The sequence below is a fragment of the Simochromis diagramma genome, unplaced genomic scaffold (genome assembly GCF_900408965.1).
Source record: "Simochromis diagramma unplaced genomic scaffold, fSimDia1.1 OVJJ01000205.1, whole genome shotgun sequence".
Taxonomy (NCBI): domain Eukaryota; kingdom Metazoa; phylum Chordata; class Actinopteri; order Cichliformes; family Cichlidae; genus Simochromis; species Simochromis diagramma.
This window is the reverse complement of record NW_024386782.1, coordinates 14,426,189-14,452,667: the sequence shown is the minus strand read 5'-3', so window position 1 is coordinate 14,452,667 and position 26,479 is coordinate 14,426,189. Positions and strand designations below refer to the sequence as shown.

The window sequence follows — 26,479 nt, the reverse complement described above, 5'->3', positions numbered from 1 at the left end:
GGCCTTGGAAAAACATGGGTAAATTTGATTTATGGACTCTAGGCTTGCGTGTCATGATAAAATATATGAGTAACAGTCAAAATGGCTTGTTCAGTTTTGCAGCTGAATCTTGAAAGCTAAACCAACCTGTGGAAACGGGATGAAGATGTGGCGCAACCAAAGAAATTCAACATTTGTTCCAGAAACAACACCTAAAAATAGCCATTTGACACCTGCAAAAAATAATTCTCAGGTACACTACTTTTATTGTTAAGTATCTAAAATTTGTGCTGCTCCTTCTACTTTTATAAAGAAAAAGTTGTTTTCCCTACTTCCCTATATTCATTCTCAAGTTAGTGCTTTGGAAAACCTAAGTGAGCATATAAATACCAGTATGATGCAAAATTGCTGAGCCACCCCCCTTTTCTTTATAGTTTGCTTAAAGGAGTCAGATTTTCTTGCACATTTTAAGTGGTCTTGAACAATAATTTTTCAGGCTTTATGACTTTAAAAGGTTTTCTTTAGACTGGCTGTTTTTTTTATCGCTCTTTCTCAATCTATTCCTTGTAGCTGACCATCTTCAGAGGAATGTATTTGTTTATGAAGCCACTTACTACTGACCTATGAATCTTTCAACCATACAAAGGTACATAGCTCAAGGGATGGACCAGTGTTGTGTCTACACATAAAAGAAAGCTAACCAAAGATCCAATTTCAAACGGTATCTCTAGGTGTTTCTTTTTCTTTAGTTGAATCTATGAAAAAGCCAAATGTAACCCAATTCCACTGACATGAAATAGAAATAAATATACATTTGTACACCAACAAGGTGCAAAAATACAATTTCAAGGTATTTGCCAAAAGCTTGACATGAAAAATGACAGGAAAACCTGTGGTCACACCAAATGTTGTTTTAATTGTCAGAACTCTGTTTTTGCCTCATATACTCTATTTCCAGGTATGCTTGCACATTTTTGATTGTTGCACGTATTTCCCATTTTCCTCGTAAAACATGAAGAAATGAGGCTTGGCTCAAGACTTTTGAACAACAATGTACTTTTAATATTGTGTATATAAAATTTGTGCATGACTTTAAAATACAGTCCCTCTACTTTAGATAGTGTTTTAGGCCCGCTACTGGTTCTTTGTTTATTATGTTTAGACACAACACTGATTCATTCAATTTAATTGTATTTTCATAGATCCAAATTTGGGGCGACCGTGGTTCAGGTGCTTGGGAAGCTCATCTTGTAACTGGAAGGTTGCCGGTTCGATCTGTTTTGGTCATTGTGTCCTTGGGCAAGACACTTCACCTCCCTGGCCAGAGGGGCCAATTGCGCAATATGGCAGCCTCGCCTCTGTCAGTCTGCTACAACTGTAGCTTACCTCCACCAGTGTGTGACTGCGAGAGTGAATGAATAGTGGAATTGTAAAGTGCTTTGAGGGTCCTGAAAAGCGCTATATAAATGCAATCCATTATTATTAAATCACAACAACAGTTGCCTCAAGGTGGTTTATATTGTAAGGCAAACACTCTACAATAATAGAGAGAAAAGCCCCAAAATCAGATGATCCCCTAATGAGCAAACACTTGGCGACAGTGGGAAGGAAAAACTCCCTTTTAACAGGAAGAAACCTCCGGCAGAGCCAGACTCAAGGAGGGGCGCCCATCTTCTGTAACCGGTTGGACGTGAGGAAAGGAAGACAGGACCAAAGACATGCTGTGGAAGAGATCAAGCGATTAATAATACCTATGCTTAAATTCAGAGTGGTGTAAAAAATTCATAGGTCATTGTGATGGCATGCCACACATGTTACCTGGGGGTTTGGCTTCTCCTGTCTGGCAAAGGGCTGGGAGAGCTGAAGTATCACTGACAGCCTAATTGGATAGAACCACATGCTTCCTTGCCTGGGGGGTGTTTCATGTTTGTTTAATTGTTTCGTATTAGTTGGTTATATGGCAGCCATTTTGTTTTCCCCCGTGTGTGCCATTTGGTTTAGCTAAACCAGTATTTAAGTTCCCCCAGTTTATCTTATGTTTGTTTGAGGTTTTGATAGTTATTATCTTGAGTTTAGTCTATTGAGTTGACCTCTTTTATTGGTCTGCCTGTTTAAGTTTTGTCTTTGTTAAATGTCTTTTCATATTTTTGGGTCAATAAAGCCCCTTTTTTGAATTAAACACCTGTGTACTTTATGCTTTACTGCTTGGTCCCTGACAGTCATTGTTAAGTGGCTTAACAATCTAATCCTTTAAATCTTGACCTGCTACGCTTTTTGATTTTTATATTGTTGACTATTTCATTCGATGATGTTTTACATCTCTTATTTTATGCATGTTGTGATTTTGATATTTAATTGCTTTTAAGATGTCACTGAGTGCCTCGAAAGGAGCCTGAAAATAAAATGTATTATTATTTATCTATAAAAAAAGGTCAGGTACAAGGACTGAATACAAGTGAAAAAACATTCAATGTCAAAATATGAGGAAATTAAAACATAAAGAAAGAGTAGCTTTCTTTATGTTGGTTCACTCTTGATATGTTTTGTTGTATTGAAACTATTATTCTTAATGTAATTCTGCATTGTAGCAAATTTCAAGACTGATACTCTGATTTATCAATTTCCCAATATGGTGTAACCTAAAATAGCAGCGTCCAAATGTAATTTTTAACCTTTCTTTAAACAGAATCTATTTTTGTCACATCACCCTGTCTAATCCTCTCGATCGTTGCCTCTTCCTTTGAACCCAAACACTGATAGTGAAAGGGGTCTGTCGCGGTGATAGTGATGTCTAAGCATTAATGAGAGCGGGGGTTGTAACACACGCACACACACGCGTGCACACACTTCAGAGCCTTTCTATCATTTCCCACCCATCCATTTGGTCAAAGTTCAGCACAGATCATGAGATGCTACAGTACCTCTGTGCATGCATGGGATGTCATGAGACATGCATCAGTGGACTTTAACCCAGACCGACACACACATGGGCTTGCAACTCATTTACTTAACATAGTTTGGTTGTCAAGTTAATTAGCTTTATAAATTGGGTAGCCATGATGCTAAATTGTGTGAAAGTAACAGTTATATAACTTATCAGTATTTCTAAAATATGTATAAGTTATTAGTAAAAAGCTACTTTCAGCTGCTCTCTTGTCACAAGGGGTCGTCACAGCAGGTAGCTTTGCATGTTTGACTTGGCAGAGTTGTCCACCAGATCCTGACAGAGCCTCAAAGGGGAAGCTATTACTATCATTAAAATAATGTGTGTTGGTTCTCCTTGAGTTTTTGCAATAGTTGCTTGATTTATGACTCATTTCTGCTGTCACAAGTAAAATAATGCTCTGAAACAAGTCTGATGCATTTCATATGACACAGCAGAGATTTAATTTGTGACTTAATCTCAGCCATCAGAGAGAGAAGTGAGGTGTGACAGTCAGCCAGGGAGAGACAGACTGGTTGCATAACTTATTCACAGCGATTCGCCGTCAATAACAGTATAATTTAGTTGCTGCACTTCATTCTCGTGATCCCTTAAACTGCAGGCGTCCTCGTGAGTGCTAATGGAACGTAGTAATTTAGTTTCTCTCATTTTCTGATACGCTCTTGTCCTAATGAAAGGTCACTTGACTGCGCTGCCTTACTCACCGTGCAAATCTATATTCAGCACCCAGTGAACCTGGGGGAATAGGTTCATTTTATGTTTGTTGACCAATTGTTGACTTCTGCTGACCATTTAAGATCCTACAGTATTTTAGCAATCCTACAGTATTTATTACGAGTTCATGTCCAGAAGACATGCTGCTACCCTGCAGTGCTGACAGGCCTTGGGATCACCTATAAAAACTTGCATAATTCCATTGTCTTACAAGGTTTGTGTCCATTAATCGAGGGCATTTTGTGGCTTTTAACTTTTTTGCTTCCTCTCTAACTATCGCTTACTTCTTCTATACTCAAGAAACATGACTGCTGTGGAACTTCACTGTACCCCATGTTTATCAGTGCATCAGAGGGATTTTGATGCTTTTTACTTTGTACTGCAAATATCGATTTAAAGAATCAGATAGTTCTACAGCAAATAAACAAAACATCATCCCGAAGCACGTTTGATCCTCGCACTAATTACAACTAAGACAGATCAAGTAAACCTTCTGTGTTAATGTGCTTAAAAATAGAGTGGTTGATAATGCAGTAAATAAAAAAAACACACACCACCATTTACCACTGAAGTGCACGATTTTAAAATACGAAAAAAAAAATCCCATTCCTAAAGTAAGTAATGAATGATAATTGCAAAAAACATGGGATACTACAGATACATCTTTGTGTATGATTTGTACAATTGAATGCCCTTCCAAATTAAGGTCAAAGGTCACGAGAGAAAAACCTTGTCATTAATAAATATACACATTATTCTTAAAGAGATTCTGTTTACAAAGTGCTTTTTTCATCAAAATATTCTTTAAATATATAAATTTGAAGGCATATATTGGACCTTAATGTTGTTTAATGAGATAAGAGGCAGACCACCCTCTTTCATCAGACACTAAATCATTCTAAATGCCATTAGAAAGGTTACTCCATATAACCTTCCTAATGCAGGACATGACATTATTGGTTTTAATGTTTCCAGTTTGAACGCTGCACATGACTCCAACTTATCATACTGTACATCCGATTACAAAGCTATGTAGCTAATGCCATTATTAAATCACCAGCTGGCTTTCAACACCATGCAGTTTTGGTTAAGACCTGATAGAGAAAAGACTTTCCAGCTCATTTGAAAAAGCCAAAATATGATTGCAAGTCAGAGCTGGATTGTTTGATGCTCTGTAGCCAGCACTCTAAGACTGTGATTGAACTAGCCAATTTGCATGAATAGATGTACATGCATGGCTGGAAATTAATATACATAAACTTTACATATTAAATGTTACAAGTCAAATATGGAGTCTTATTAATAAAAGATTTAGGTCACCCAACTGTCATGCAGAGTTATACCACTATGAATTAATACACTGAACAATAATAAATAATAAATAATAAAGTATAGCTACCTTGGTATCATTGGTGTAGGACCCTCCATTACTATATATGGATATATATGGTAGTAAACATTATTGTAAAATTGTTTGCATGTAGGTTGTCTGGTGGGTTTCTATGCTGATAATTGTGTTTTTCTGTCATATTTTGGTCTAGTGTCTAACTTTGAAGAGGTTCAATGAGACAAAAGCAAAAGCAGATACGTCTGAAATGTTTAGAGCACAAACTGTGAAAACGATCTCTTTTGGATGGCTGCACTTCAGCAACATGCAGTCCAGATTCATTCAGTGTTGAGCATGTGAACAGTGCATGATCAAGGCGGAGACAAAGTGACGTTAAGTGCAGGGTGGCCAATGGCAGCGTGTGCTTCCAGCCTATGGTCGTACAGTACATACTATGAGCTCTGCCTCCTTCTTCCTCTTGGTGCAGCGATGAAAGGAGATGAGACCGCGGATGTGCTATAAAACCGTTTGTTAGACCTGAGATATTTTACCGCCAGCAAGAAGCCTGGTGAGCCCGCACCTCCCCGCTGTTTTTGTCGAAGATAGAAAATATCTGCGTCAGAGGGGAACCTGAGTTATCTGAGGGAGAGGGAGAGGGAGAGGGGGGTTTGTCGGCCCGCTGCAGTCTGAATCACCGGAGACTCGCCCCACCGCTGGTTAGTCGTCGACGTCGTTTGTCTGTGGACTTGCGCATCCTCTCAGAGGCAAAGAGCACCGGGAGGGGACGGGGGAAAGAGCCGTTTTTTGACTACCCTGCGCTGCTTGGCAGGGTATGCTAAAGAATGACCCAAAGGGACACACTGGTTCATTTGTTCGCTGGAGGGTAAGCCACATCAGTTTCCTCTATAAATTTTTACCTAATTTGAAATATATATTTTGAAACATGACCCCCGTCTGCTTTATCTAGCTAACTCGCCATTTATTTTTATTTTTTAAGGCAGCGCGTGCGTGCCCTTCCAACCTTGGCGGTTGTGCGCACGCGACTGTCAAAAACGGTTCTAGTTGAACTTCCGGTTAACCTTTAAAATATGACCAGTGTTGCTGAAAGCATTCATGTGAATGTGCCAGAAAGCGCATTCGAGCTCGTTATACCCAGACAGCACAGAGCAGCTCGCCTCTTATTTCATCGTCCTTTAAATGCCGGCTGTTTCTGCACAAGTGAGAGCCTTTTATTTTGATGACAAGTGGAATTCATTTCCGGGCTCGTTGTAGCTTTCTCTGAATGACTTGACCAAATGCATCTGCAACAACAGCCATTGACGCTTATTTTTCTGCTGCTATTTTGTAATTTAAGAAGTAGTTGCATAATGCTCATCTATGTGGATCCAATTAAATAATTTCTTTATTGTATTCCCAAATGAACATTTACATCTAATCCATACTGAGACATCCCCCCCCCCCCCCCCCACACACACACACACACAATTTTTCTGTCGGTTCAGTTAAAGCATTAGATTACAGTCTTGCAGATATCCATCTAATCAAAAAAGGCTTAATTAAATGCAAAAAATAAAACACTTTGAAGTTTGTGTTGCATAACTACTGGCTCTGGATGGAAGTATGGTTTAAAGAGAAACTTACTGATGAAATTTAGTTTCTCTGCTGCTTTTCATTATGTAACAGAGCATTTGGATTTTGTACTTCAAATCTTAAAGTTGAAGTTCACACGGTAGTAAAGCAATCCTTCTGATTCATAGTTGTGTAAAGAGGCCTGACAACCAGTTCATTAAGGACAATGAAAGCATAAATGTGACATTTAAGTGGATTGGCCCAGTATAGATTTTTGTTTTAATCCACTGTCTTTAGTTTTAGTTCACTTGTTTAATCTTCCCATTTAGTCTGTGACCTTCAGAATGGGTGATCCCACCATGCCACAGCACTTCTTCATTATGTCTCTTGTTATTGCTTTTAAATCTGAGAACTACCCAAGAGACTTTGAATCAGCTTTACCCAAAAACTTGAGCTGGAGGCCTCAGCCTAGTGCTGCCTCCCACAGCCTCGCATTAGAGAGGCACGCATGCAACAGCCAGTGTTGCCGAGAAAGTAGGCCAAGGGTCACCGCTGCCTCTGAGCATGAATGTGGGTTGGTCTTTTGAAAGGTAAATATAGCTGGTGCTGCTCAAAAGAGACAGCAGCAAGAGAAATTCATTGCCAGGATGTCAACATATACTACCATACTGCCATGGCTTGTGTAACCTTTAGCCGAGTTCTATAACTTGCAACTGCAATCACCAGGAAGCACTTTTCAGCTGTGCGGTGGTTTGGTTTTGAAGCTTTGTCTACATGTGGAAAGCACTGAGCCTTTGGTGAATGCAGAGGGGATCAACAAAAATGACACTATAGCGTATGAATTATCAAATAATACACTAATTTATATCACATGAGAGTTTTCCTGGTTTTGTGTGCACATAAACACGATTTATCCCCATGGTTAGTGCAAAAAGGTCTCTGTAAATTAATTAATTAATTTCAAACCCATTTGATGACTAAAAATAGGCTAAGTTTGACTAAATTAAACCTCACGCTAAAAAACATAGTGTTTATTTAAATACTTTGAGAGGCCTGGTGATTTTCCTTTGGGGGAAGGCCAAAACCTGTTTGGTGGGCGCCAAAAATGTTTGTATGATGGAAAAAAACAGTCGTGATGCAGTTATATTTGCACACCTTGATGTGTTATGATATAAAGTGGATATATGTTTTTGTATTTGTGACCAACTTGGTTTTTGTTTATGTTTATCAAGTGAGCTAAACAACAATCTAATTTGATGACTTCTTATTCTGGGCTTCTCAGGTGGCAAAACTCAGCAAATGAGCTGTGGTCAGTTTCTTCTGAAATGAATCATGGAACCAGCTGTTTGTTTTCATATGTCAGTATCTTGGATATCACAAAACCAGGTCACGGTGTGTGTATGTGCCCATGCTCATAGATAATTTGGGAACAACAGATTGTGTTTCTGTTGATTAGTGTTTCAAGTGACTCGGCTTATGTCAGTATAACTTGATTTTTCTTTTTTTTTGGGGGGGGGGGGGGACGTATTTGGTGCCACAGCAAACTTTTTTCCTGGTCTTGCTTCTGTTCTATTTCCTCACTTTTTTCTCAATACTTGCTGTTTCTTTTCTAGATGCGGTGGTACAGTGGGCGCCATTTTAACTTGTCCTCTGGAAGTGGTGAAGACCAGGCTGCAGTCCTCTTCCATTACACTCTACGTCTCTGAGGTTCAGCTCAGCACAGTCAACGGAGCCAGTGTTGCCCGTGTTTCCCCGCCGGGGCCTCTGCACTGCCTCAAGTAAGGAGAAAGATTAGCTGTGCCTAATTGATATCCACTGAAATTAACATAAACAGTTATGATGTGGCTTCAATGTTGTCTTTTCTTGGTTTAAGTATTATTTTGTCCATTAGTTGGCTGCTTACATTTAAAAGGTCTGTGTGTGCGTCTCATATTATTGTAACTTTAATGTAATGAGTTATTTTCTTCTAATAAAATGACTCCTTACTGGAACGTTCCATCACTGCAATAACAAACAAAACTGAAATGTCTCAGAAACACTGATAACAGATTTATCTTGTTGCACCGTTCCTTTAATATGTGCACTGTGAGTTGCAAACTGATGTCAAGTTGCTCCAAATTGAAAATATTTTCTTCAGGAATGCTTGGGCTTTCCTGGGGAGTGAGTTTATTTGGATTGCCAATGTGCTTCTTTTTCTTTCTTATTTTAATAGATGTTATTGTTGTTATTAGTGCCTTTTTTTTGTTTTTTGGTGGATTCTTTGTTTGTTTATTTTAGAGAGCAACTTTAACCGAGACAAGAAGATAAACATTATCCACAAAGAATAGTTCCTGTTTTTGTTTTTTTTTTGTCCTTCTTCAAGTAAGTCATCTTGTCATTGGGCAGAGTGGAATTTTGTCAGAAAGATGAAGTGAGAGTGAGAGTAGAGGGGAACTCAGCATTTGCTTAGAACCTGCTGGAAGCTGATGTGGCTACTTGTAATGACCATTAACCACTGCAGGATTAGCAAGTAAATGTTCAGCTTGCCTTTATAAATATGGACCTCTATTATTGTACCTTGGCAAGCTGCTATACAAGAGCATGTCACTCTTACATAATGCATAAGCGGCTGTGTGTGGAATTTTCCACTGCTGAATGGTGCCGTTAGTTATTTTGTAAATACTTTTATATTTGACAAGCCTCTTATGTTTGGTTCTGTATCACAGTATTTATAATTGGCAGGCTACACAGGCAACATGCTGATCTTGCACTTTTGCAGTTCCCTAGGTTTTGTTTTGTCACTAGTGGGGTTATCTATAACGTTCTTTAACAATGAGCCTAAAAATGGATTTGTTCTGACAGTAGGTCTGGGATGTTAGACTGCTGTCAGGCAGTGCTCTTGTCAGGATTTTGTTTAATAACAGTTGACTAATACTTCATTTGGAGAGATTGCAGCTCATGTGGACATTGTTTTGGGCTCTGTGTCGGTGTTGTGGCAACATAAGTCAACTTCTTGTGTTGTCTTCAAAATAAGCAGCATCTTGCAGCAGAAGTACAGCAACACTATTTCATGGTACAGAGTGGAGAAGGATGAAAGCACGAACTGCAGCATAGCTAACGAGGGGGGTGGGAGGATACACGTCAAAGTGGGTCAACGTGCAGTTTGGTGCATGCCAAGATCCCTTTTAGGGCGGAGGACACCTTCACTCCAAATCACGTGTGTTGTCTGGTTTTAGACCCATTTCTGTCTTGAGGATGTGCCATTTGCTATAAATAATGAAGAATCAGATAACATAATGGATAATAATGAAATAATAAAATGAGGAAATCACATAAGTGGGGCAGAAAGGCAAAGTCTATAAATAGAATTATTTTTTTAGCTAATTAACTTCTTCCAGAAGGATCCGAGCTATGTCTTTTTTTTTCTTATTGCTGGATTTTTATTGAATATGTTTAAATTAACTTAATGAAACAAATTTGCTTAATCTGATTTGTGGTAATTATGAATTCACAACTGTTATTAAATGTGAAAACAATTTAGATTACGAGTTATCTTTAAACCATTCACTGTATAATATGCTCTAGTGTTAAAATAATGTACATGTTGTGTTTTGACTATAAAGTGAAATATTTCCTCATGTGTTTGCTCTTTCGACAGGTTAATTCTAGAGAGAGAGGGACCCCGTTCACTCTTCAGAGGACTGGGTCCTAACCTTGTAGGTGTGGCACCTTCCAGGTATGTGCAGTATTATCTGCAATAATGTGGGAGTGTTGTGTGTTAAAACTGCTTTACGATTTCTTTAGGAATAACACAGAAACAGAGCCCAAAGTAAGGGAAATAACCTTCACTTCCATTACATGAGTGTCATAACAACATGAATGAGTAATTCATTTTTTATTTTTATTTTTTTGCGTAAGAAGCAGTTAGCTAGCAGCAGTATCATCCGCACTAGCACTGCCCTGCTATCGGGTTAAAGGCATGCCTGTGTAATTTATTTTGACATGTTTAATCAAACCCTATGAGACAATTTTCCTGGAGGAAAGTCTTCAGGCTGTATTATGGGCAGCAGCTGAGCAGTTAAATTTAACTCCTGTTAAATCTAACTCTTATTTACTGCTGAAATACAGATAGTAAGTGCCTCAATCTGTCTACTGAGAATAGGTTGCCAGTCAACCAGTAGTATTAGTAGCGTCACATATACTTCAGGCTGATGTTGTTCTTCATCAGCATCACATAAATTCAAAAGTCTCCGAATCCAAAAGACAAATAAGGTTTTTTGATTTTTGTTGATTTATTAAAACCTTACAGTGTTATCAGCCATAACAAACTCATTATGACCAAGTCAAAAACTGAAGTACAACTTTGTTCAAAATGATGTATTGAAATATCATTCAACAGCAGTCATTTTTCTTTAAAGATTTCTTTTTAGTATTTGCAGACTTTATTTGACAGTACAGTGTAGAGGAGACACAAAAGCAAAGAGAGAATGGGGCAATGACACACAGGAAATATTCTGGAGTGGACTCCAACCTGAGCCACTGCAGTGCCCTTCAGCATATTTCCCCTGGTTGTTCAGGTGAGCTGTAGTGTTGCCCAGTTGTGTGAACATTAAATACAGTGACCTGATATTTATTTATTTTTTTATTCAGGCTTGCATTTTACACAGTGTAAAACAGCTCATATAAAATCTGCAGCCTTTATAACAAATCGTGAATGAACAGGCTCAGGCTGAAGTGGCACTTGGATATGCCTGGCCTATGTTGTTATCAGTAAAGCTGCCCTCATTTCCAAGTAGAAGAAGAAAACGACAACAAACAAACCACAATGTTCTCAAATATAACCCTCAAACATATTTGTAGAGCATTTGTTTTAATGCAAGAAATTACTTGGGCAATTTTAATGCTTTAAGCATTATTTGCTTTTTTAAAAAAAAATAAATAAACAGAATAATTTAATTACAAAATGTGGGACCTTAGACACTGTGGTTAAGTGTGATCATAGTAACCAGACTTTGCTCTTTTACTGTAACATAACTGTTGAATTTATTCTCATTTAAGTCAATCCTCAATGTTCCACACAGTAAGAAAAGTAAGGAAGTATAAATGAAGAATGAATTATGTTGCAGGGCATTAGAAATTAATACATCACTTGTTTTATAAAGAATTACTGACCACTTTGAAATTTAATATAATCAGTGTGTTGTTTCCATGTTAATTTGTGATCAGTCACAATATGTAGAAAGTTGGCTTCATCAACCTTGGATCTTTAGTTTCACATGTTCTACAGTTTGTTCTATTTGCTTAAACCACAAAGTCTTAACACATTCAGGCTTAAATACAATAACACAAAGGAGCAGTGGGGTTAATTGTGCATGCATAATATGCTCTCAAAAAAACTCCCAAAAGTAGCATTCAGATTTACGTATTCTGTCCTCACAGATGTTAGATGAATGTTACCTTCTGTTTTGTTATAGTTGACTAAAACTACAGAAATAAAACTAGACTGAATGAGAACTGAAGTGGTTTGAGTGTTCATAGAGCGAACTAAAATGGACTAAAACATACAGAATGTACCTTTTTTATTTTTAGGCTTTAAAAATGTGGTCACATTCGTCAACACAACTGGTCTCATGAGGCTTTGGTGCCTCTATTTATTGAGACTTGGAATGCCACACAACTTTAAATTAGCTGCCTGAACAAAGTGTTGTTTATGTTGTGCTGACATTTTGCTCCTGACCCTTCACATTATTGGTTTTAAGGAAATTAAACACAAATAAATAAACAGCAAATAAAAACTAAAGCTACATATTTTTAGTCAATATAAACAGAAACATGAAAACCTAGAAACTAACTGAAAAAAGCAATACGAAAAACTCAAAATGGACAAAAAGTAAAAAAGCTATTCATCAAATATAACATTATAATTACTCTAGCATCAGATTTATGTTACTGAGGTATTTGTGGTCCTATGAATACAAGTGCTGATGCACATGGATGCAAGGTGCTCATTACCTATGTATATAAATGCACACTGTACATATGCTGAGGTCAAGCTGCTTCTCCTTATAAGGGTTCGTTTGACTGAAATGTTGCAATTTAATATGTATGTAAGCAGTAAGTGAGACAAAGAGTGCAGGACTGTAATTCAGTTGCTTTCACACTGAGAATGTCTGAAATAATGGAAGACCAGGAATGTGCATGTAAACTTCTCTCAATCACAGCAGCAGCACAATGGAAATCTGTGCTTCAAATCTGTACGGAAATGAGAAGGTTCCCTAATTCTTAGCTTATCTGCCCTAACGTCTGGATGCAGTCAATCAAATTGCCATGAAGCAGCAGCAGCAGCAGCAGACGCCGGCCAGCTGTTACGCTTTCATCATGTGACAGCCACTGCTGTTGTTAAAATGAGGTTTCTAAATTAAGGCAGTTGTGTTTGTGTATAATCCCTCCCTGATCGTTCTAGTTCTCTGTAGTTACTGCTGTGTCACCGCCGACGTCTTCTTCCTTTTCTGGTTAGTTTTGCGTATCGTCTGTGTCATGATTTCATGATACTCTTTCTCTTCTCGTGGGCCTTTCACTCTTTGTCTTTGTCCTTTGGGTCCATCCAGTGCATCTGTGTATGTCAGTCCTGTGTTGTTGTACTGAAATGGCTGGCCATGACAGCTATAGGAAGTAGTGCTATAGGAGGATGTTATCACATAAGAGGTGAACCTGATGAACTCGCTGGAAAATTATGTGGTTTTCCACTGCTTTATAGACAGGATATGACAACAGGAAACATGGTGGTTAATAGTTAACCCATATATAAAAATAAATAAAAAAAAACTACCTCAAGAAACCATTTTTAGGGTTCCACTGCTTTGTGTTTTGTGGGAATAAAGAATAGCTTTTAACTAATTTTATTCACTTTGTTTTCATTCATAACCATTAATGTAGAGAAGCATATTAGGATGCAGTTTAAAACAAATTACATTGGCTGTAACGTGGTGAAATGTTAGTATAAATAATTTAAAATGGATTTATGAGCTACTCTCATTATTCAGAGCAGCCAGATTCATTAGTGCTCACAGTACAAACAATACACTGATCAAAATGCCACCATTAGTGTCCGACAAAATAATCGTATATGCAGAATTGTAACAAGCGACTTTAGTATAATTGAATGAAACATCTTATTACTTTATTTATCAGCAGGCGGAGGTGTGAACTCCAGCGCTGTTGTCTGCTGTGATATTTACGAAACGACACTCTGATGCTGCAAAGCCTCTGACACTCAACAGTCCACCGTGCATGCTGCTGCCGTTCATTAACAACACACTCGGCCCGATTTCTACACAGCTTGCACCACGAAAATCTCTCTTTGCTCGTGAGCTGCATACATGCTTTCAGAGCCAATCATATCATTCGTCTACAGAGCAGCGTGATTACATTTTGCATGCATGCTCTCAAATCCAGAACGAGGGCTGAGAGCAGAGGTCACGGAGTTTAATTCCAGTCAGTGTTGATTAAATCCTATGATTTCATTTATAGAAGAGCAGCTAGAATCATGGGAGGAAAAATCTGTTTCTAAAGCATGACATCTGTGCATGTGCAGACTAGAGAGGCACGTATTTATCAGCCGAACATCAGTACTGATGTGTATTTGACTTGTTGGCTGTTATTGGCCTGTCAGCAAAGAAAATAAGAAATGCCATTTACTGACAGCAGTGGCCATTGTGCGCCTTTTTGTTCTGTGGTTTTTATGTGCGAGAACTAGCTTCATAAATGTGTATAATGACATTTTAAATGGAGCACAAGAATTTAAAACGCCGATTTTATTTATAGTGTTGTATAGTTTTAAAATTAGCTGAATTTACTGCATGTTCCCCATGTTCAGTTTGGGCAGTATTTAATTTTGTGCAACTGAAATGTGTTTGTACTTAATATAGCTAACTTGTTAATCATTTACACATTAAATAGCTCTGCAGGTACAGTCACAGCTAGTATGCTTTTGTTTTATATTTACTCCCTGGACACGTCATTAACTTCTTTCCTTTCCTGAGTCTTTTAGTAATTAAAGTTCTCTCTCTCTTCCGTTTTAATCGTCACACAGGGCGATATACTTTGCGGCCTACTCGACAGCCAAGGAGAAGCTTAATGGAGTGCTGGAGCCAGACTCTACCCAGGTGCATATGGTGTCGGCTGGGATGGCAGGTAATGATTGCTCCTTCCCCTCCCCCTTTCTGTCTGTCTGTCTGTTTTATCTGCCTGTCTGACTGTTTGTCAGTCTGCCTGGGCAGTGTTTCTTACTGATGGGTTTTATTTATAAAAAAAAAAAGAAAAGAAAAAATAATTATTTAGTTTTTCTCTATCAAACAACTTTCATTATTTTTTTATTTTGTACAATTTAAGTATCCCAGACACCACCCTTCCCCCAGACCTGACGCATGCTAAAGCTAACTGATAATGTCTGTTTTTAAGTCGGCATTACTTAGCTATTTCTTGTATAGAAATATTAATATAAACAATCATTGATTTATCAGAAAGCACAATTTAAGCCTCTTGGGATCGAACTAACCTTGATTATTGTGTATGTCGCGATAAGTTATTCATGTCTTAAATACTGCAGTTTCTACAGTATTTCAGAGTTCATCCTCTACTTTAAGGGGACCTTGAATCTGTAAGAGCTGAAAGGTTCTTATCACATCTTTTATTACATACCAGCTTCTTTGCAAACAATCCTTTCTGTAACTAAACTGGGCCGATAATGCAGTATCTTATCTCTCCATGGTAGCCTTGATAGTCCCCGAATAGTTGAGGAGACAAATCCTGATATCAGCAGTGCCAGAATTTCATGTACCCATACCAGATGAAACATTTCAGGCTGCAATTCCCCAACTGCTGATCTGTATTTGGTTTTATCTGTTATACAAAAGAGAAAAATGTTACGGTCCTCAAAGTTTGGGTTGTGCTTTCCTCTTCTCTTAGCCCCGCTGTCCCTCATGTACTTCGTTAAAGTTTTTTGTTTTGAATCCCCTCCTCGCCCTTCTTTCCTCTCTTTTTTTTGTTTTCTGTTTTTTAAATTCTTTAATTTTGAGGCCTCTCCAGAGGACACTGTAAATGGTTTAACATCCCAGTTGTTACTTAAACAGTGTGGTCTGGGCCCCCCTCCCCTTTGCTCTGTGTGTGTATAGAGAAGAGAACACGGCCCCCAAAGGTCAACCGGGGCCCCTGGCACTCGGGCGGACACGTCAGGTAGCACCCCATTTCTTTACACTGGTATGATGAAAACCATGGTGATTTTTCTAATTAAATTCATAATGGTTATTCATTTTTAATGATATTAGCATTGCTTACAGCAGTGTTTGCTGCTGGTGTGTAGTTTTAGATTCATGATGAAGTTTATTATTCCTTAATCTTAACACACACCTCCCCCTCCCCTTTTAACGTGTTTCATCAATACATTAAAGGTAAAGTAATGACAGTTTTTGTTGTCAGCACAAACGAAATGCTAACCTTGTCACTGCCACAGAAGGCTGCACTCGGTGTGTTTTTCATTTTGTGTTTTATCATCATTCATCGACACTGAGTACTTCAGTCATTTCTTTCCAAGGAGAACTGGACTGACGGTATTTTCACATTTCACGTGTTCACTTGTTAAATTAGTTGAATTTCCTGAAGACAATTAATTGCCTTAGCAGTTTGACCCCATCAGTATTGGCACCACTTAAAGATAAATTCATTATTGTGGATAAAATGCAGTGAAAACATACACATGTAAGTGATAAAACGGGAACACATCAACACACATAGACTAAACACCAAGGTCCATCTCTTTCTTTGTTTCATACTTATAACAGTTGCATAAATTTCTCTTGTAAATCTCAAAGAAATGCAGGTAAGGATATAAATACAGTCTGACTGTTACCACGCAAGTGCTTAAAAACTAGCTTTAAAAATTTCAGATGTTTTAATGATGTTGTGGACAAATTGTTGTGTTACTACACAAATGTTTTGCTATGATACTAAACGTATCCCTCTCTCGCTTTTTCATCTTTATTATCTCTAAGATTATCAGTAATAGATTTAATGCGGTGGTCAATGCCAAAACCTCAGGGACAGTTAATTGATACTGATGCTGTGAATTCGTGCTCAGTTTTATAAACTAACTCTGTGAAGTCAATGTCTTTTATAGCTTCACTGCTCCTGCAATGGGAACTTTTTGTATGGATTCAAATCCCATTTCTTTACTTAAGCTATTTTAACATATGAACTCATATGATCTGCTTCATAAGCACTCTCACTACTGTAATTCTTAGTGTGGTCTACCTGATATTTTTGGGAGCTGACTGTGATATTTTTGTTCTACAAAACTTCACGGCTGCAGTGCATGTGTGGAAAAACGGCTTTAGACTTGGGTTTCGTTTCAGCAGTTAATCTAAAGCATGCTGCTGTCCCTGAATGTAGGTCAAACCCCTCAGGAAAAATTGCACAGGGATTATTTGAGTATTGAAGGATCATAATATACAACATGCGGCAGCGTTTCCATGTGCCTGGTGGCCTGCTGAGCCCAAGAACACACTTTTTGCTTTTAAATTTACATAAAATATAATCATTATTATGTTGTTAGAAATTTAACACTTGAACAAATAGTCAAATATTGTGAGTTGATACAGTTTTAGACTAAAGATTAACTGCTCTGTGTCATTGAAGTAAATGGTGACTTAATGCACTCCCACTGGTATAGCATGCGCCGTTTCCTCATCGAGGTAAAAGCTGGAAATAAAGTCCTGGTGGTCTTTCTCCTGTCACCCATATTCATGCACACATTCTGCGTTGTGGTTGAAATATCGAGTGTATTATGCTAGCGCACCACATCTGTAAGTTAAGGATCGTCCTTTTGATTTTCATCCATTATTTCATTGTCATCAGTCACTTCATTCTTATCACATATTCATACAAAGTTTCTTCATTCTTATCACATATTCATACAAAGTTTCTTCATTCTTATCACATATTCATACAAAGTTTCTTCATTCTCTTTATCCCTGTCACATAAAGTGTTAAGTCTGTTACACAGAACGGCAAGGTTAGCATTTCCACCGGCCTCTTTTATTTTCAGACAAGGAGTTTTAGGTTAAAAACTGATATTGGCTCAATGGTTATAAGGAATACCTCTCCAGTTCATTTTTTTATGTCTTTGTGTTCTTGTGATTTTTAGCTTGCTCTCATGAGATAGAGCTGGAGGCTTGGATTGGTTTGGGCCTCTGATTAGTCGTCTTCTTTACTGCAAAAAGTGGGGATAAAGTAAAAGTAATAAAAATGTAACACAAATTAAAGCAGTTTAAAGATGGGTAAATTATACGGGTTGGGGCACAGAGTTGGGATCATAGTTTGGTGAAAGATGGGGGGTGGTATGAGTCCTTCACCCCCCATCTCTTCTCCATCTACTTCAGAAAGTGGGTTGATGTGGGTGGTTGGTGGGATTTGGGGTGGATGTGACTGCTGCTTGTGTGTGACTGTGGTACAGAAAAGCCTGTGTCTATTTTAGGGCTTTACTGTAAAGCTTTCACCCCTGCGTGATTGGGTGGGACATCCCCGCCATCTGAGCCCCCCATATCTGCAGGCTACTAGCTGCAGCGGGGAGGAGCTGGAGGAGCTTTGCCCCTCCCTCGTGAGTACACGCCATAGAAGCTACTTCATTCTACTTCCTCCTTTTTTTTCTTCTTCCTCCTTTTGTTCTCCTCTTCTCTTCAACAGACCTGTGTAATCCTTTCTTCTTCATGCAGTTGCCTTAACATAGGTCTCTGCTGCATCGATACACTAGACGTGACTGAGGTCTCTTCATAGCCTTGCCCTGGTCTTAGCTGTTTTCTGCAAAAGGCCATGTTTTACTTCTCACTGGTATATCCGTTTAGCACAGACTTTTAAAGAGACTTTGTATCATTAGGAAATGACACAAAGTGCAGATTAATTAGCTTTATACCATACACAGCAAGCTTTGCATTACTGTACATTATCTAGCATTTCTACTAATCAAGAATAGTTGCGATCAGTTACAAATTAAGCTAACATCTACCAAGTGTGTTGGCAGGCAGATAGTGAAACAGGGTTTACTCACCACGATTAAAAAGTAACGGTTAGACTTCCTAGCAGTGACTTTCCACTAGTAAATAATTAAAGAATCTCCTTTAGACAACATTTTTCTTCACTATGCTGTAGTTGTGCTAGCTGTGCTAGTATATGGCCTACAACCTGTCTGTAGTGTCCAGTCAAGTTAACCACTGGTTCATATTAGAATAAATATAAAGAACATGTGTTTTTAGGGACCAAGACTAAATGAGCATTTCTAACCATTGTAGAAAATCTAGAGACTAATCAAAGCTAAGGGTCAAACCTATTGTGTTGTGATGTTTATTTCTGTATGGGTAGATTTGTTTGTATACACTGATTAAGGTGATGTGTGTAATGCTATGTTAATAAAAACGTATGAGGATAAGTTCTAATTACAAACTCTTATTCATTTATCAGCCACATGTAAAGGCCTAAAATGAGTTTGCTGCTTGCCTACATTTGCTGCTGTTTGCAGTTAGTTTTTATCCAGATCCATACATAAAAAAAAAAAAAAAAAAAAAAACCAATATCTAGACAGTCATAGCTGAAAGCTGCTGCCTTCATGCACTGTTATCTGAGATCTTTTACTTCAAAAGGAGAACTGTTTACCTGTTGTTTATATGCACTTGAGTAGCATTTCATATGAAGAGGATCAATAAGTTAACAGATTAGATGTTTTTTGTGTCTGTAACTCAAAATATTTTTAAAAAAATTCAGATTTAATTGTTATACTGTTGTCTGAATTAATGATATTGATGTATTTTATGTAAGACTTGTAATGAGATTAAGTTAAACACCTCAGCCAGTTGATCCTGTTTCCTGAAGTGCTTTCTCACTGTATTTGTACCATGTAGCTTAATCTAGTTTATTTTAATGTGTTCTTACAATGAGTGTCTTTGCCTGTGTCTGAACCTTTGACCTCTTCTAAATTTGCCAGGGTTCACCGCCATCACAGCCACCAATCCCATCTGGCTGATTAAAACCCGTCTGCAGCTGGACTCCAGGTGAGGAGGATTTTTCTGATAAGTGTAAAAATGATGGAAAAATGCGTTGTTAAACTAATGAGAGTAAATTATTCTAAAAGTTATTTAATTTTAATTGAAAGTGTCTGTGTGTTGGCAGGAATCGCGGCGAGCGGCGTATGAGTGCTTTTGAGTGCATACGACGAGTGTACCAGATGGATGGCTTACGAGGTTTCTACAGAGGTATGTCAGCCTCATACGCTGGCATCTCTGAGACTGTTATCCATTTTGTCATCTATGAAAGTATCAAGCGAAAATGGCTTGAGTACAAGGCTCAGGCCAGCATGGACGAAGAGGAGGAATCTGTCAAAGATGCCTCTGACTTTGTGGGGATGATGCTTGCAGCTGCCACCTCCAAGACCTGTGCCACCTCCATCGCCTATCCTCATGGTAATCTTCTCACTCACTTTCATATGTTGTAGTTAAAGGATAAAGGTCTTAATATTTAATACTTCTATTGTACCCTTCCTCATACTAGCTGTGTCCCAAAACGTAGGCTGCATCCTCCTGAGGCCGCAATTGTAGACCAATTATGTCACAGCGACGCAACGAAGGCTGTCCCAATTCGTAGACTCCTCCGAATGCGGCTGACAAATGCGTCCTCCTTTTCCCCAGATTTGAAGGATGGGTGGGCTGTATCCTTCGTTCATCGCACAGCCCAGCCAATTCCAGTTTCCAAATATGGCGGCAGCTACTTAGTTTTAATATTACTCTTATTACTCTTTCTGGGTCACAAAATAAACTTTTAACATATTTTCAGGTGAGAATGTAGCTGTGTAAACCTCAACTATCTGCTTGGTTTATCAAGACATTACATATTTGCAAAAGTGCTCTGACATTTTTGGAGACCTCTGTTACCCACCAGATCGATAGCTAGCTGGGGGTTAAATAAAACTTATAAAAATGTATAAACTTTATTAATCCCTTGGGTGGGTTCCTCTGGAGTTTTCACACAGCTGAATAAACAAACAAACAGAAAACTGATTAAACAGAAGTACGAGATGGTCAAGAATTTACGGCAGTGCCCTGTTATATTTTAGATAGCAAGGAGCAGACGGCTGAGTGTATTAAACTCCACCGAGACAGCGGTGACACAAATCTGAAGGCTAGACCGTCCTATTTCACAGCCTTGCACTTCCGTCCTCCGAAGGATGTGACCTAGGTTTTGGGACACAGCTACTGTTTGTGGTTCAGCCTTAAGAATATTTATTCCCAGCAAAGAAGTGATCTTTACAAATGGATCCCGAGGGCAGACTTTTAGTTCAGTAAATTTCAGCACTTACAACTGAGGCGGATGTGTAAATAACAAATGCATAAAGTTAATTATCTATTTATGTTTTTAGTTCTTTTATTTTAAATAGTTTCCAGTTGTTGGAACCAAAATAAGAACCCTGTTTTTAACATGCTGTAAATTAAACATGCAGTCTGTACCATTACTCAAACAGGGGGCAAAAGCTGTGGTCACTGGGAATTATTTTCAGTCTTGGACTAATATTGGATGGTTATATACAGCACCAGGGACTCATTCAGAAAAAACATGTTATGCCAAAGCTGAGTGCAAGGTTGTGGATTATTTATATTTTGTAATTGTTGCAGAATAAACATGAAGCTCTATCGCAAAATGTAGAAATAAATATAAGGCTTTTCTGTACTTGGACAAGATTTAGACTGTAGTTAGTCTGATAACTGGTTTAGTTTTTTCTTGCCATTTGTTGGTACAAATGGAACATTATTAGTATTTTTAAAGGACAGGTGAAACGTATTAGATTGGAAATCATTAGTATCCTGTCTTAACTTTGGAGAAATTCAACTTGGTGTGTCTCATGAATGGGGAAATTACACAACACTCAGAGGCAAAGTCTGACACAGCCAGTGGCCAGTGGAATATGTAACTCAAGTTTCTTCCTCTTCTCTAATTGCAGAGGTGATCCGCACACGACTACGAGAGGAAGGCAGCAAGTACCGCTCTTTCTTCCACACTCTGCTCACAGTACCCAAGGAAGAGGGATACCGGGCGCTGTACCGCGGCCTAACCACTCATCTCGTCAGACAGATTCCCAACACGGCCATCATGATGTGCACATATGAGGTGGTGGTCTATCTACTTGGCTGTTAGCCTATCGTGATTGTCTCTGCTCTGTTTAAACATAGAGACCGTTAAGTGACTGAGAAAGATGACCTTTTGCTGGAAAACGGTGGCTATGAAACGTCAAAATGAAGATTAAAGGAAACCCGAAGACACTCGTGTGGACCAGAAAATGACAAATGGAAAAAAGATGAAGAAAGAGACAGGACCATATCGGCATCATCCCCACCAGCTCCCTTTGTTAGACTGCTGAAACGGATATAGAGTAATGTTGGCAGAGGAGGTAACATGGCCAGAAGTGAGGAGGCACTGACAGGGAAGCCACAGAAACAGTTTGGCACCTTGTGTCAACTCAAAGTTTATGCAGTGTTCAGTGGACTTAACAGAAAGGATTTAGCTGGCATCCTTCTCTTTAGACAGAAGATAAACTTCTTTTTTTTTTTTTAAAACTTTTGTAGAGATACCGTGGGAGGAGAATGCTTGGAGGCAACTCAACTTGACAAGACAGATGGAAACTAAATGTAGGTCACTTTGAGTAATCCAAAAATCTCTGTTTGGTATGTTTAGTCTGCACTTGCCTTAGTGCTGTGATACCCCGGTACGATTAACTGACTAGCAGCTGAGGCAGGATGTTAGAAGGAAAGTTCGTATGATGTAAAGACGTCCCCTGAGCCACACACCGTTGCACTACAGAGAGCGTGGCTTCAAGCATTCTCCTCCTATGTCCCCTAGAGGGCCTGAATCTCATACACAGCCATGCACAAACTGGCCAAATACAATGAAACACAATGATGAGCTTGTGATAGTGACTGTCACTTGAGCACATGACTGTGACACTAGTCAGTGTTGATGAAGACTATGTCAAAACGCTGGCCTCCATTCAGTGTTTTATTCCTCTGTGACGCAGTGCCTGGTGGTGACATGTTTTTGCTGAAGGTGGCCTTCACCGTTTCAGTGTCGCTTGTTTGTATTCGTTGTTCACAACTACCACCCAGCTGAAATTATTTAACTTGTAAGGGGCATGAAGCATGGGTAAAGGTATAAACACGATAAATCTGGGTGTTGATTGGGATCACTTTCTTTGAAATTTGTGAGTTTTTAGTCTTAGGCGGTCTTACTAGTGCACTATTTGGTGAAAATTGAAATCCGATTGTTTCCAAGGCCAACTTTTGTCTCCGGTCACTGCTTAGGGCTTAAAAATCTTGGATAAAAACACGAGACCAACGTGTCCTGTTTCTGATGTGAAGCATGCAACGCAACAAAAGGTACCAAGTATCTTCTATTAGCGTTGCTACTTGAATATAATGTGACGGTTCGGGGAAATATTGGAGTCGGAGCAGAGTGATGGAGTTTTATCACCCCATAGCCTGTTTGTACGTGAGTGTGTCTTTATGTTTGTGTGTGTGTGTGTGTTTGAACAATTTACATGATCTCTGTGTCCGTGCATTTGCAGGCCTTTGCGCCTGCATGTATAATAAATAATAACTACTCCAGATCTCCCTCCACTAACTATTAATCCTGCAAGACACTGGTTTGGAGTACGGAGAATCTCCTTTATGATACTGGGAGCTTTCATTCCCACTCTCATGCCAGTGCTTGCTTCCAGTGGCTTCCAACTGACCCGATAACATGCACTTTTGTGGCCTTTTAGGCTTGTGCTTTGCATTTTTATTGTGTGGACAGGTTAAACTTGTACATTGTAAAGGAAAAAAAGTATTACTGTATATCAAAATGGTATTTTGCGCAACTGTTCCTAGAGCAGATCTATTGTACAGTTAAGAGTTGTCTGTAGTTGTGAAGGATGTCCACATGTTTGTAAATAATATAGATACTGTGTATGCATATCAAATTTTTTTTCCTTTTTTTCCCCACCCTTAGACCCGTTTCTGATCATGCTGTAGTTTGCATTAGCAAATGATTGTTTTCATGGCTTTGACATGAATATTGATGTTGCTTGACTGATTTTTCTTGTGTTTGTGTGTTGCTGTAAGCTGTCGCGCTATCACATGCTTACACGTAGCTTGCAAAAGCTGCTCAACCAATATAAAATGTAAGCATATGAGCCACAGTATTGGTTTGTCGTCCATCAAAGTGTTCCAGTTTGCAACGTTTGGATGTTTCTGTCATTTGGTCTGTTTACATTGTTTCGTACCTTCTATCAGATTTTGTTTGGTTCTCCTCAGTTTTTTTTTTTTTTTTTTTTTTTTTTTTTAAGAATATAAAAATGGAAGTTAATTTATTGTGAGCTTAAAAACTGGAATCATCTTTCTGTGATGGTACCATTGCTGCGTAGGATGGTTACAAATTTGTTACGGGAAAGGTTTATTGGTGAGACTGTGAAGTTGCCCGTTTAACTGACCACTTGAAGAGGTTCACGAAAAGATTACCTTTTGGTAAAATTTGGCACTTATTATCTTTCAAATTGTGTTTAAGCTTTAATCAGAATTTCCCTTGCATACAGAATTATGTCATCTTTAACAAAGCACTGTGCTTTTCCCCAAAGTATTTTTCTCCAGTTAAAAGAAAAGAAAATCTAATAATTGATGCATTGTGTTCTTGAACACTCATTTCCCTCATTTGAGTTGCAGCATCATTTCAGAGGCAAACTGAAGTGTTGTAACTTGTTATTGATATTTAGTCTCCACTGAGTTGCAGCCCCTCCCCCTAATTAAACAAAACAAATCAAAACATGCTAACCAATTTTAACATCCCACGTTTTTCCTAAAAACACTAACTAGCTGTTTTTCTTCAGACAACTGGACAAACAGTACAAACATTTACATTTTGTTACCTCTCATTTCAAAGGCTGTATGCAATTTATTGTCTCTAGCCTGTGTGCTCGGTCAGAATGCAGACTCAAGCTGGGTTTACTGAAAACCCAACTTGAAGCTTGTTCTTTTCCAGCTCAGTCATGAAAATGTTTGTTTTTGTTTTTTTTAAGCAAAATTAAATAAACATGCATTTGCAACTAAACCTGTATCTATTGTTTTGTTTTTTGGTAAATTTCTTGTACTAGCTCCAAAAAGCATCTGTCGTGGGACGCTTTCATTCATGTGGATGTTTCTGTTGTCTTTGGATTATATTATCCTGGAACAACAGGTGATAGGTCAGAACTCTTTGGGCCTCTTGAAGGGGAAACTACATGATATTAGGCAGGTGATTATATGCACCACTTCAAAAATATTAGCTTAAAAATATTCCCATTCTTGTTTGAATGTCTTGTTTTGGGGAAAAAAAGGAAACGTTCAGTTTTGTAAACAAAAATATCTAATTAGCGAATCACATGGCAGCAAATTAATTCATTTAGGTATGTAGACATGATGGAGAGAACTGGTGCCAGAGGAACAACCTCCTTCTAAACGTCAGTAAGACAAAGGAGCTGATGGTGGACTTCAGCACTAAGCAGGAGAGGAACTACCAGACCCCCGTCATCAACGAGTGCCCAGTGGAGAGAGTGGACAGCTTCAAATACCTCAGAGTTCACATCACGCAGGACCTGTCATGGTCCTGTCACATCAACACCGTGGTGAAAAAGGCCCGTCAGCGTCTCTACCACCTCAGACGCTTGAGAGACTTCCAACTGCCCTCCAAGGTGCTCAGGAACTTTTACTCCTGCACCATAGAGAGCATCCTGACGGGAAACATCTTAACCTGGTTCGGGAACAGCACCATGCAGGACAGACGAGCTCTACAGAGGGTTGTGCGATCAGCTGAGCGCACCATCCGCTCCGAGCTCCCTGACCTGCACTCAATCTACAGCAGGCGGTGCTGGACCAAGGCCAGGAAGATCGTGAAGGACCTCAGCCATCCCAACAACAGACTGTTCTCTCTGCTGAGGTCAGGAAAGCGATTCCGCTCCCTGAAGACCAACACAGAGAGACTGAGGAGGAGCTTCTTCCCGCAGGCGATACGGTCTCTCAATCACACCACCACACAGTACTGACCCACACATATAGTTGTTACACACACACTGGACATTCTGGACATTGTTTTCATTTCATCACTTAAATGACTTTAAGCATATTTGCACTGCACAAGACATAATGTGGATTGCACAACACTGGTCATTATATTCTTCATTTCCAGTTAATACTTGTACAGCTGCTGTTATTGTGTATATAATATTTATATTTCTCCATACATTCTTATATTTCTATACTGTGTATTGTGTATTTTGTTGTACAGTTATTTTATTTTCAACTTTAATTTATATATTTTATCTTATTCTTTCCCAGTTAAATTTACCCTTCAGTCTAATTTGTGTTGTACAGTTATTTCATTTTTAACTTGAATTTTTATATTTTATTTTATTCCTTCCTAGTTAAATTTACCCTTTTTAATTTTCATATTTATTTCCTATCTTATTCATAGCCTTTTCTTTTTTTTCTTTAGGTCACGAGCAGTTGTCTAAGCATTTCACTGCATATCGTACTGTGTATGACTGTACGTGACAAATAAAATTTGAATTTGAATTTGATCAAGGCTACCTGCTAAAGTTCAAACCGAGCATGCGAATGGAGAATGACGGTGATTTACGTGACTTTGATCAGAGTATTTCAGAAACTACTGATCTACTAGGGTTTTCCCACACACCCATCTCTCGAGTTCACAGAGAATTCTCTGGAAAAAGAAAATATCCAGTGAGTTGGTGTCAGAGGAGAATGGCCAGACTGCAGGGGGGGGTAAAAATAACTCAAGCGCTTTTTACCACCACTCCTGAAAACTGAGGCTATAGTTCACAAGGACTCATCAAAACTGGACGTTAG

At 38.7% G+C, this 26,479-nt stretch overlaps 1 protein-coding gene across 1 annotated transcript; it reads left to right on the top strand.

The window, feature by feature from the left end:
* Window positions 1-5,410: 5,410 nt before the first annotated feature.
* On the top strand, window positions 5,411-24,690 carry slc25a36a (solute carrier family 25 member 36a). The gene is made up of 7 exons (XM_040022062.1): window positions 5,411-5,847; window positions 8,147-8,311; window positions 10,171-10,248; window positions 14,605-14,705; window positions 19,543-19,609; window positions 19,728-20,017; window positions 21,550-24,690. The coding sequence occupies exons 1-7, from the start codon at window positions 5,807-5,809 to the stop codon at window positions 21,741-21,743; spliced, it is 936 nt and encodes a 311-aa protein (XP_039877996.1). The 5' UTR covers window positions 5,411-5,806; the 3' UTR covers window positions 21,744-24,690.
* The last annotated feature ends 1,789 nt before the right edge of the window (window positions 24,691-26,479 follow it).